Genomic DNA, 12874 nt, shown 5'->3' with positions numbered 1-12874 from the left:
GATGCAAAGTATGCCGTAGACAGGTGGCTACCAAGTCTGGTAATACGACAAACTTTTGTCACCATCTGAAGCAAAATCACTCCTTGTAACATGCAGAAAGTTTGAGCCACGGTATTGATAAACGCCCCTCAAGCACCAGCTAATCTCGGGATGTTCGCCCGAAGCAGTCAACACTGACAGCGTTTATACCCTTATGAGCAAACATTGAAAAGACACAAGGACATCACAAACGCTAGTATGCATTGCATTGCTGAAGACATGCTACCAATTAACACAGTCAAAAATGAAGGTTTAAAGTGGTTTATCAATTTAATTGACCGCAGGTACGTGCTCCCTGGCCGCAAACATTTATCTCACATCGCACTGCCTAAACTCTACGCCGAGTGTATGGAAAAGGTTGAGGAACAGCTCAAGACAGATTTTATGCATATTGCTACTACTACCGATCTGTGGTCTAGTCACACATCAGAGCCTTAAATTAGCTTCACTATCCACTATATTGACAGAGTGGAATCTTCGTAATAAATACCTTCAAACATCATACTTTCCCGATGAGCACACGGGTGAAGCTATAGCAGAGGGGCTCATTGACGCTCACGCATCCTGGGGACCCAGTCAAGACAGACAGGTCTGCATTACAACGGATAGTGGTGCGAACATTGTGAAGGCCGCTCAAATCAACAAATGGACCCGACTGCAATATTTTGGACATCGTCTGCACTTGGCCATTGGTAAGTAACCTTGTCAATTGTGTATATTGACGTGATTGGATAGAATAAACTAAATGTGCTTCCCCCCCCCCCCCCAATCAACTGATTAAGTATTACATTTGTACATAACTAAAGGGATGATTGTGATTTTAACATTTTATTAAAATGTATTGATTTCTCTTACAGAGAGTGGGTAGAGACAAACGGGTGCATCGAGCAAGAAAGTGGTAGGTGCCTTTTCCTATTCGTGGAAAAGAAGAGACCTGGCAGTTGATCAAAAAGAACACAACCGACCCCAGCACAAGTTTGTGACAGAGTCGCCTACCAGGTGGGGATCACATCAAAAGACGGTGCAAAGAGTACTGGAGCAGGAGAAAGACATTTCACAAGTCTTGTACAGTGACAAGAAGACCCGGCACTGAGCTCCCACCTATACAGATATAGATGTTCTTGAGTCCATAAACCAGGCATTGACCCCACTCTTAGAATTCACAGATGCTCCGCCTGGTGAGTCTTATGTGTGTCTTACCTGAAGCCAGTACTATACCTGTTCAATACAAAGGTCATGAAACAGGGCTCACCCAAACCATCAAAACAAATGAGAAATATGATGACCTAGTCACAGATGACTTCCTGGACATAGCCTCGTTGGTCGACCCTCGGTTGAAAACACATTACATCAGAGGAGAAGATGGGCCACATAAAAGCAAGAGCTGTCTCAGAGATGGTCAATGAGGGACATGAAAACCCAAGCCCAGCACAGGGAGACATTGCTGCTGCTGCTTCACCACAAATGCCAGCTAAAGAGAAAGTCACTGGGCAGTGTTTTCATAAAGCCATGCTCCACCACCACAGGTCTTACTGAAATCCAGCTGGTAGAAAAGGGACTCAGCTGCTACCTTCAGTCTCCAGATGCCGACAGTGAAACCAATCCACTGGGACTGGTGGAAGATCCACCCCAAAAAAAAGATCCACCTCAAAAGCGTGTTTTTAGCACCGATGGCAACATAGTGACCTGCCATAGGGCAGCTTTAAAGCCAGAGACCGTAGACAGACTTGTCTTTCTTGCAACTTATAAGACAACAACCCAACATAAACTGATGTGCCATTAGGCTAACAGTTAAGATATAATAGTGCAAGTCGATATGCATTAAGGGTTTACATATTTTTAAATGTGGAATTAAAATGTTATTTGTGAGATCTACTTCTGACAATAAGAAACACTGAAGCCTTTGGATTGTTCAGGCATTCTTGAGTCTGAAGCAGATATGCACCTTTTAAACATTATTAGATTAATATCGTGCTAATGGACAAAAAAAAGTGTTTTTCTTTCAAAAAGGACATTTCTTAGTGACCCCAAACTTTTGAACGGGTGTGTGTGATATATAAACACACACACACACACACACACACACACAGTGGGGAGAACAAGTATTTGATAACCTGCAAAATCGGCAGTGTTTCCTACTAACAAAGCATGTAGAGGTCTGTAATTTTTTATCATAGGTACACTTCAACTGTGAGAGATGGAATCTAAAACAAAAATCCAGAAAATCACATTGTATGATTTTGAAGTAATTAATTAGCATTTTATTGCATGACATAAGTATTTGATACATCAGAAAAGCAGAACTTAATGTTTGGTACAGAAACCTTTGTTTGCAATTAGAGATCATATGTTTCATGTAGTTCTTGACTAGGTTTGCACACACTGCAGCAGAGATTTTGGCCCACTCCACCATACAGACCTTCAGGTTTCGTGGCTGTCGCTGGGAAATATGGACTCTCAGCTCCCTCCAAAGATATTCTATTGGATTCAGGTCTGGAGACTGGCTAGGCCACTCCAGGACCTTGAGATGCTTCTTACAGAGCCACTCCTTAGTTGCCCTGGCTGTGTGTTTCGGGTCGTTGTCATGCTGGAAGACCCAGCCATGGCCCATCTTCAATGCTCTTACTGAGGGAAGGAGGTTGTTGGCCAAGATCTCGCGATACATGGCCCCATCCATCCTCCCCTCAATACGGTGCAGTCGTCCTGTCCCTTTTGCAGAAAAGCATCCCCAAAGAATAATGTTTCCACCTCCATGCTTCACGGTTGGGATGGTGTTCTTGGGGTTGGACTCATCCTTCTTCTTCCTCCAAACACGGCGAGTGGAATTTAGACCAAAATGCTCTATTTTTGTCTCATCAGACCACATGACCTTCTCCCATTCCTCCTTTGGATCATCCAGATGGTCATTGGCAAACTTCAGATGGGCCTGGACATGCGCTGGCTTGAGCAAATTAAATTTGTCACACACATGGTTAGCAGATGTTAATGTGAGTGTAGCGAAATGCTTGTGCTTCTAGTTCCGACAATGCAGTAATAACCAACGAGTAATCTAACAATTCCAATTCCTTATACACACACAAGTGTAAAGTGATAAAGAATATGTACATAAAGATATGAATGAGTGATGGTACAGAACGGTATAGGCAAGATGCAGTAGATGGTATTGAGTACAGTATATACATATGAGATGAGTAGTGTAGTTTACGTGCACTGCAGGATTTTAATCCATGACGGCGTAGTTTGTTACTAATGGTTTTCTTTGAGACTGTGGTCCCAGCTCTCTTCAAGTCATTGACCAGGTCGTGCCGTGTAGTTCTAGGTTGATCCCTCACCTTCCTCATGATCATTGATGCCCCACGAGGTGAGATCTTGCATGGAGCCCCAGACCGAGGGCGGTTGACCTCATCTTGAACTTCTTCCATTTTCTAATAATTGCGCCAACAGTTGTTGCCTTCTCACCAAGCTGCTTGCCTATTGTCCTGTAGCCCATCCGAGCCTTGTGCAGGTCTACAATTTTATCCCTGATGTCCTTACACAGCTCTCTGGTCTTGGCCATTGTGGAGAGGTTGGAGTCTGTTTGATTGAGTGTGTGGACAGGTGTCTTTTATACAGGTAACGAGTTCAAACAGGTGCAGTTAATACAGGTAATGAGTGGAGAACAGGAGAGCTTCTTAAACAAAAACTAAACAGGTCTGTGAGAGCCGGAATTCTTACTGGTTGGTAGGTGATCAAATACTTATGTCATGCAATAAAATGCTAATTAAATACTTAAAAATCATACAATGTGATTTTCTAGATTTTTGTTTTAGATTCCATCTCTCACAGTTGAAGTGTACCTATGATAAAAATGAGACTTGTACATGCTTTGTAGGTAGGAAAACATGCAAAATCGGCAGTGTATCAAATACTTGTTCTCCCCACTGTGTGTATACACACACACACACACACACACACACCACAATGTCCTTGTTTTGGCAAGAAAAGCTAATTTTTTTGTCCATTAAAATAACATCAAGTTGATCATTAAATAGTACCTGCTAAACACCAGTCTCAACGTCAACAGTGAAGAGGCGACAACAGGATGCTGGCCTTCTAGGCAGAGTTGCAAAGAAAAAGCCATCTCAGACTTGCCAATAAAAATAAAAAATTAAGATGGGCAAAAGAAACAAACTCTGCCTAGAAGGCCAGCATCCCAGAGTCGCCTCTTCACTGTTGACGTTGAGACTGGTGTTTTGCGGGTACTATTTAATGAAGCTGCCAGTTGAGGACTTGTGAGGCGTCTGTTTCTCAAACTACACACCAATGTACTTGTCCTCTTGCTCAGTTGTGCACCGGGGACACCCACTCTTTCTATTCTGGTTAGAGCCAGTTGGTGCTGTTCTGTGAAGGGAGTAGTACACAGCGTTGTACAAGATCTTCAGTTTCTTGGCAATTTCTTGCATGGAATAGCCTTCATTTCTCAGAACAAGATTAGACTGACAAGTTTCTGAAGAAATTGCTTTGTTTCTGGCCATTTTGAGTCTGTAATCGAGCCCACAAATGCTGATGCTCCAGATACTCAACCAGTCTGAAGGCGGCCAGTTTGATTGCTTCTTTAACCAAAACAACAGTTTTCAGCTGTGCTAACATAACCCTTTTGCAATTTTCTAATGATCAATTAGCCTTTTAAAATTATATACTTGGATTAGCTAACACTAACACAACATGCCATTGGAAGGCATGAGTGAAGGTTGCTGATAATGGGACTCTGTATGCCTATGAAGATATTCATTTTTTAATTTTATCTGCCGTTTCCAGCTATAATAGTCATTTACAACATTAACATTGTCTACCCTGTATTTCTGATCAATTTGATGTTATTTTAAACTGACAAGTTTCAAAAACAAGGACACTTCTAAGTGACCCCAAACCTTTGAATGGTAGTGTATATCCTAATAATTTGTCATATCGCCCAGCCCTAGTTTGACATGTCTATAAACCTGTGAGAAACTGACAGCTGGACTAGAGCATGGGTTTGACATGTCCATAAACCTGTGAGAAACTGACACAGCTGGACTAGAGCCTGGGTTTGACACGTCTATAAAACCTATTCGTACCCTCCCAGGTGGCGCAGTGGTCTAGGGTACTGCATCGCAGCGCAGCTGTGCCACCAGAGACTCTGGGTTCGCAGCCGGCCGCGACTGGGAGGTCCGTTGGGCGACGCACAATTGGCCTAGCATCGTCCGGGTTAGGGAGGGTTTGGCCGGTAGGGATATCCTTGTCTCATCGCTCACCAGCGACTCCCGTGGCGGGTCGGGCGCAGTGCGCGCTAACCAAGGTCGCCAGGTGCACGGTGTTTCCTCTGACACATTGGTGCGGCTGGCTTCCGGGTTGGATGCGCACTGTGTTAAGAAGCAGTGCGGCTTGGTTGGGTTGTGTTTCGGAGGACGCATGACTTTCGACCTTCGTCTCTCCCGAGCGCGTAGCGATGAGACAAGATATTAACTACTAATAATTGGATACCACGAAATTGAGGAGTAAAAGGGGGTAAAAAAAAAAAGTAAAATGTAAAACTATTCGTCACACTCATCCACTGACTCGTAGGACAAGGACGGCTCCTGGAAAGTTCACTTCAGGTAAGTGCAAACTCGCCCGACCTCTGTTTTCCAGCCCCAATTCAATGACATGCTTTTTTAGTCACTCCTGATAACCACTGTGAACTGACAACTAGGATATGGTGGAAAAGGCATGTGTGTGCTGTGGGTCTGACAAATGACATAAACCTCTGATATCATCATCCTGAACCGGTCCATGACCTCAGGATGCCTGGAGGAATGTGTCCCAGGAGTATCCTGGCCGGAGAGAGGAACTCAGGAAGTCTCGTTTTCCCAGGAATTTCCTGTCTGGCCCTGCTCTCTTCCTCTCTCCATCTGTAGTGAAGAGTAACAGTCCATCTCAAAGAGTTCCTGTGGTTTCAGCTCTGGGAGAGATCAGTGCTACACTGGACTTACTGAGACTGTTTGGGTCTGTCTGTTGCTTGAGTCCCAATAGTATTAAATGGGTTGTAGAAGTACTTGTGACTGGGGTGTTCATCTGCAGTGTTGCTCACTAACTGAGAACCATCATGTCTCTACTTACAGCCTAGCAGGTGTCTGGATTTTTACAGTCCTGCGAACGTGAATGGGTTTTCTAGAGCCTAACGAACAACATAACTGAGTTAGCCAGGCCTGTATGTAAAGCAAATTAAGCAGACAGTTTTCAACCTCGAAGTAAACACCTCGGCATCACACTGGTAAATAATTTAACATTGGACTCATGCTTTTTCTATTTGTTTATAAAGTGCTTGTGATGTAATTTCCCCGTTTATTAACTACTTACGAACCATCTCGATTCTTGTTGTAATTCCACATGCCAATGAACTGCAGCTCTGAGGAGAACGTCAAGAGCAGTGCAAAGCAAATGACTGGAGGGACACACACACAGTCCCTGGCCAGACCCACCTAGTGTGCAAATCATGACATGTCTAATAAAAACTAGGCCTACATAGTGTACTACAATAGCTCTCAGTATTGGTGGCTAACGGCAGAGAATGCTGTGACAAGACAAAGTGAGAGATAAGTCGCAGATTTGGAACATTACACTGTGACCTTCAAATGTTGTCTAAGTGGTGTAATGTCGGAGTTAACACTAATAGTGAATGCAGTTGAAGGGCAGAGCACCACACACAATCCATAACCAACACTACAAAAGAGGACTCCTGAACCATGCTCAGAGCAGGTGAAGCATACAGCATTGCTGCTGTCAACTGCTAAACAAGGATCACCTGACCTGTAAATTAACCCATCTATAGGAGAGGAAAGGAGCTTTCACTTTGGCTGTGTGGTGGCAGAATTTAGGGTGAGCGGTTGTAACTTCAAGGGATATGTTCTGTGTTGTGCTTTTCATAGACTCCTGGTATGTCTGCACCCTAACACAAGGCCATTGTGTTCTGGAAGAGCTGCTTTTATTCAAATAACTGTTGTGTAAACAATATGATTGTATTATCACCTCCCACTATATAAGGGACATGTAACCATTTCTTCCTGGAGTCCCTGTGAAATCAGAGATAGATCTCCCCATTGTAGCTGCTTGTGTTAAATATTATTCTATTATATCATTGAGTAGTCTTTGCCTTAATCTTTGGATCAAATTTTCCACAACAGCAGTTATGGGAATAAAGAGAGTTCAACGACACAGAGGGGGGTTAGGAGGGGTGAAATACAACCACTCTAGAACAGCGTGATTATAGATAGAGAACATATGGATAGCCTAGTGGGTGAAAGGCAGAGAACCGGGAGAGAGAGAGCAACAGGGGGACAGAAAGAGAGTAGTCTGGTAGGTAGACTGCATAATGCGTTGGTGGCAGAACAAACAAACAACTGTTCAGTTGCAGCAGGATAGAGCATAAGAGAGCAGTCTGAAGCTAGGCAGATATGTCATCTGGATGCAACAGCTGATGACAAGGTTACACATAATATTATGGTTGTGACAACATTACTGTACTTCAGTAATTTACACCATACAAATGGAGCTCCACCTAAGGGGAATGACAGAAGATGTACTATATTACCTGTCAACATATATAAGGCAAGGTTTATATGACCTAATTTCAAACAGCTGAAAAGCTTGAGTTTCTAGCGCCAACAGTGCAGTAATATCTAACAATTTCCCAACAGTACACACACGTTTAAAGTAAAGGAATTAAGAATATATAAATATTTGGACAAGCAACGTCGAAGCGGCATAGACTAAAATACAGTAGAATATAATACAGTATATACACATATGAGTAGTGTAAAATATGTAAACATTATTAAAGTGACTAGTGTTCCAATTATTAAAGTGGCCAGTGATTTCAAGTCGATATATATAGGGCAGCAGCCTCTTAGGTCCAAGTGATGGCTATTTAACAGTCTGATGGCCTTGAGATAAACGGCTTCTTTCGGTCTCTCGTTCCCAGCTTTGATGCACCTGTACTGACCTTGCCTTCTGGATGGTAGCGTGGGTGAAAAGGCAGTTGGTCGGGTGGTTGTTGTCCTTGATGATCTTTCTGGCATTCCTGTGACATCGGGTGCTGCAGGTGTCCTGGAGGGCTGGTAGTTTGACCCCGGTGATGCGTTGGGCAGACTGCACCATCCTCTGGAGAGCCCTGCGATTGCGGGCGGTGCAGTTACCGTCCCAGACGGTGATACAGTCCGACAGGATGCTCTCAACAGAATATGTTCTGGAAGGAAATCCTCGACCTAAGATCGTCAGCTTTATTATCCAGAGACTGAACATTAGCGAGTAATATACTCGGAAGCCGTGGGTGGTGTGTGCGCCACCTGAGTCGGACAAGGAGTCCACTACGAATACCTCTTCTCCGCCAGCGGTGTTTTGGAGCAGCCTATGGAATAAGTTCAATTGCCCTGGGGGGTACAAACAAAGGATCCAATTCGGGAAAGTCCTATTCCTGGTCATAATGCTAGTGAGTTACCGCCGCTCTGATATCCAAAAGTTATTTACGGTTGTATGTAATAACACAAAACATTTGAGCTAGTAATGTAAGAAATAACAGTAATAAAGTTGTTCATGGAGCAAGAACAATGGCTGCCCTATCTTTCAGCGCCATCTTGCTACACCTGCAACAAAGCGATAAATAAGGGGCTGCTTGAAATGGGGTCATAAACATTGCTTTATCTATATTATTATTTATTTATTTTTACACATAATGTAACATCTTCTGTCTGAAATGGGTATAGGTGACTTCATTTTCCATGGATTTTACACATTACCACTTACAGATATACAAAAAAGCTTGTATAAAAACTGGGCATAGTAAATTAGTGGGATTTTGGTTTGTGTATGAAAGGGAAAGAGAGTAGCAAGTCAACCAGATAAATGTCTCTAGCCAGAAAGCTCGAACCTAGCCATACCTATAGCCAGGATTGCCATGTATGCGGTTCCCTTGCGAAATTGGGCTACTTTCAAAACGATGTTGCGGGTTTTTGGGATACTTCTAAATTGCACTGCGGCCGCCATGGCATTTCTCTTAAAAAAATAATAATTATAATATAACCTGATGCTGCTGACTATCAGGCAGTGAGGTAGGCTGTTACTGAGGGAGTGTTGAGAACACTGGTTGAGACTGCTGCAGCGGACAACTGATTCACAGAGCTAGAGCATCACTCGCACACGTCATGGCAACTGCTTACCAGTTGTAGGTAGGCTATTTATATTGGTCATTGTGGAGACACTTATTTCCAAATCTCTTTCCATAAAACATATTAAAGCTTAAGAACTGATAACGGCAACAAAGCACTGAAAAACTGCTTTAGATAAATTCGCTCAGAGGTGGTATAAATAAACTGCATTCTAATGTCAACATTTATTATGGAAAACCATATCAAGCATAGGGTTTTATGCATGCTCAGTTCTTGGGTCTTGAGTCCTGCACGAGTAAAATTTGAAATGGAAGTTACATTACATGCTTCTGTTATGGGGAAAAAAGTCCAAAAACTGACATTAAATATGGAGAATGATAGTTTTTCATCTGTTGGCCATCAAGTAGGCTATTAATGTATATGCCATTGTAGGCTATCAATGTATATGCCATTGTAGGCTACTGTAGCCTACAATTTGGTACAATAAATATGTTGAAATTACAATATCACTGGAGTCATTGAAAATCAATTTGTGCCACTTGTGTAACCTATCAGAACTGGCAAACAGATTTAATAAATAGCTTATAACTTCAGTTTGTTGTTGTAGCCTTGTGTTATTATGATATTATTAATGGCCATGTTAAATTCATTTGGAAGTAATCAATTGTAATCATGGTCATAGCTCTATCGCAAATATATCATCCTCCACAGTTTCATTGTGGGCTTTTTTTGTTTGTTGCCAGCAGCATACCACCCTGCATACCACTGCTGCCTTGCCTTGCTTCTGACGCTAAGCAGTGCTGGTACTGGTCAGTTCCTGGATGGGAGACCAGATGCTGCTGGAAGTGGTGTTGGAGGGCCAGTAGGAGGCACTCTTTCCTCTGGTCTAACAAAATATCCCAATGCCCCAGGGCAGCGATTGGGGACACTACCCTGTGTAGGGTGCCGTCTTTCGGCTGGGATGTTAAACGGGTGTCCTGACTCTCTGAGGTCATTAAAGATCCCATGGCACTTATCGTAAGAGTAAGGGTGTTAACCCCGGTGTCCTGGCTAAATTCCCAATCTGGCTCTCAAACCATCAGTCACCTAATAACCCCCAATTTACAATTGGCTCATTCATCCCCTGTAACTATTCCCCAGGTCGTTGCTGCAAATGAGAACGTGTTCTCAGTCAACTTACCTGGTAAAATAACGAATAAATAAATACAATTTTCCCTAAAATGAGATACTGGGATATCAGTGGCCATAGGCTACCTGCATATAGCTCGGCAAAGTTGAATTGCAATTATTATCTCAGATTTTAGTCAGTAGCCAGCCTATGCCTATTGAAATGAATCACTCGCAAATAGGCAATTTATAACAGTTTGTAGTCTTAACATCTGGCACATAATAGCAGCACAATTGCCAGAAAATTGCCAAAGATTAATTTTTTATGTCTGTCCAACTTTTATCACTCAAACTCTCCTGTAGAATGTATCTATAGTTGTGTACATGCAAACTGGATTTATTTACAATTATAAACTGGGTAGTCTGAGCCCTGAATGATGATTGGTTGAACGCCATGGTATATCAGACCATGTACCACGAGCATGACAAAAAAATACCTTTACTGTTTTAATTATGTTGGTAACCAGTTTATGGGTCCTGTGTGGCTCAGTCGGTAGAGCATGGCGCTTGCAACGCCAAGCGTCGTGGGTTCGATTCCCACTGGGGCCACCCATATGCAAAAGTACTGGCCCCAGCCGACTTGTAAGTCGCTTTGGACAAAAGCGTCTGCTAAATGGGATATATTATTATTATTATATTATAATAGCAATAAGGCAGTGGTTTGTGGTATATGGCCAATATACCAGGGCTCTGGGCTGTGTCCTAAGAACAGTCCTCAGCAGTGGTATATTGGCCAAATACCACACCTCCCTGGGCCTTATTGCTTAATCATAGAAGTCAAAACAAGTTAATCGACATCCATTGATGGAAAATGAAATAATATGGACAAATTATAATTTTCTCTTCTGACATTCTTAAACTCACTGTAATTATTATTTTAAAGGAAAACTACATTTTGCTTCTTAGCCTACGTCGTTACATCGATATTCCTTCCTAATTCGCTCATAGCATTATCGAAAAGGGATTCTTGGATAAATGATACCAGTCTTTTGCTGCAGAAAAATAATTTTGGCCTAGTTTTCCCGGCCATATGAGCCGTTTGAGGGGTCATTGGGCTACACATTTTTTCAAGACCTGGCAAACCTGCTTACAGCTATCTGGAGCTGTGACCTAAAAGGAGTCAACCGAGACCCACCACTCCGTCCTGACCCATTATGAGAAACATGTCATTCTCCTTGGGTGGAGCTGCATTCGTATAGCGTAAATTATTTAAGTACAGTAATGTGTCACCTGCCATAATATTTGCAACAGTGCTAAATGAGGCATATGTATCAGCTGTTGCAGCCAGATGACATTATCTTCCTGGCGTCAGACTGCTATAGCTTTAAGGTTAGCCCACAGGCTACCAACATTGCCATAGTTTGCATGCATGCTAGCATATTAGGGGATTAAAGCTAACAAACAAGCGTATATATATAGCTAGCAAACGGTTCGCAAATTCTCCTAAGAAACATGCACTGCTAGCTGAGAGTTATCTCAAATTGGAAAACTTACTAGGTACAGTATGTATGTGCTGCTTGTTGTGGAATATTACGTGTGCTTGAACTGTCAAAGCTAACTTTAGTGGTCTAGCAATTGGAAGCATGCAAAGCTTTTCCATCAACTAACTTGTCCTTCTTTTCCCTCTTAGACAGTAGAGGACTCAAAACCCACCTCTTCTGTAGATTTTCTGAGCGATTTCTCCCGTTCATACTGGGTAACAAGTTGTTCGTTGTCCTCTTTCAGAAGCTCCAACTCAACTTCGTGCTCCTGGTTGTCCGCGAACACCGCGTCCAAGTTCTCCAACACTGCGACGACGAGCGGCATGAGTTCTTTCACAACGTCCTCGTCGTACTGACAGATCAACCGTTCAAACTCTCGGTAAATTGAGCTCGCCAGACCCGAAACCCGTTCAGACATCATCGCCGAACTGCCAGAGTCGTCCTGGTAAAGAACTCCATCGTCCAACTCCATTTTCTTGTCCTCTCTTCTCGCCAGCTAGCGGGCTAACAGTAGCCGAGGAAAACGTTACGCTAATTGTGAAAGAAAAACTGCCAGCACCAACCCAACTATATTTCTGTGGTGTAGCGAGACCAAATAGTGTCCCTAAAATATAACCGAGTTACCATTAGCTACGGAGAAGATAAACAATAGTACAATGAACGACTTTCAACAAGTTGCGGTCCCTTTCTCATATGGACAGTTGACTTACAAGGGGGCTAAATAGAAAAGTATCTCGGTTGCTACTTGGCTCCGCTTCTTAGTTACCTTCACGACTTCCCAACAGATGAGCTTCTGTGTTGTTGACTGGCTCCGGTCATGGTGACGTCACATGCTAAAAGCGGGCTGGGGTTTGAGGGGAGAAAATTTAATAATTTTTTATATTTTGGAAACATTTTGTAATTTGTGCCAGTTTTCATTCCCATCAACATTGGTCATATCTGTAATTGGACATCTTTATTCAATGTGCCTCATCAATGTACAGGTAGTCTAAAAAAGCTGCTTCGATAAATAATGTAAGCTGCCTC

General features: G+C 42.8%; 1 protein-coding gene across 2 annotated transcripts in view; it reads right to left on the bottom strand.

Annotated features, from left to right (window-relative positions):
- LOC135512029 (C-Jun-amino-terminal kinase-interacting protein 4-like) overlaps positions 1 to 12644 on the bottom strand; it is a 49882-nt gene extending 37238 nt beyond the window's left edge. For both annotated transcript variants that reach the window (XM_064933623.1, XM_064933625.1), the window contains exon 1: positions 12021 to 12644. In XM_064933623.1, coding sequence (XP_064789695.1) covers positions 12021 to 12320 — 300 coding nt within the window. In that variant the 5' untranslated portion in view covers positions 12321 to 12644. The remainder of the gene's footprint in view (positions 1 to 12020) is intronic.
- Between the last annotated feature and the right edge of the window lie 230 nt (positions 12645 to 12874).

Source organism: Oncorhynchus masou, chromosome 24 (assembly GCF_036934945.1).
Source record: "Oncorhynchus masou masou isolate Uvic2021 chromosome 24, UVic_Omas_1.1, whole genome shotgun sequence".
NCBI classification, from domain to species: domain Eukaryota; kingdom Metazoa; phylum Chordata; class Actinopteri; order Salmoniformes; family Salmonidae; genus Oncorhynchus; species Oncorhynchus masou.
The sequence above is the reverse complement of the archived record's forward strand: the minus strand, read 5'-3'. Positions and strand labels throughout refer to the sequence as shown.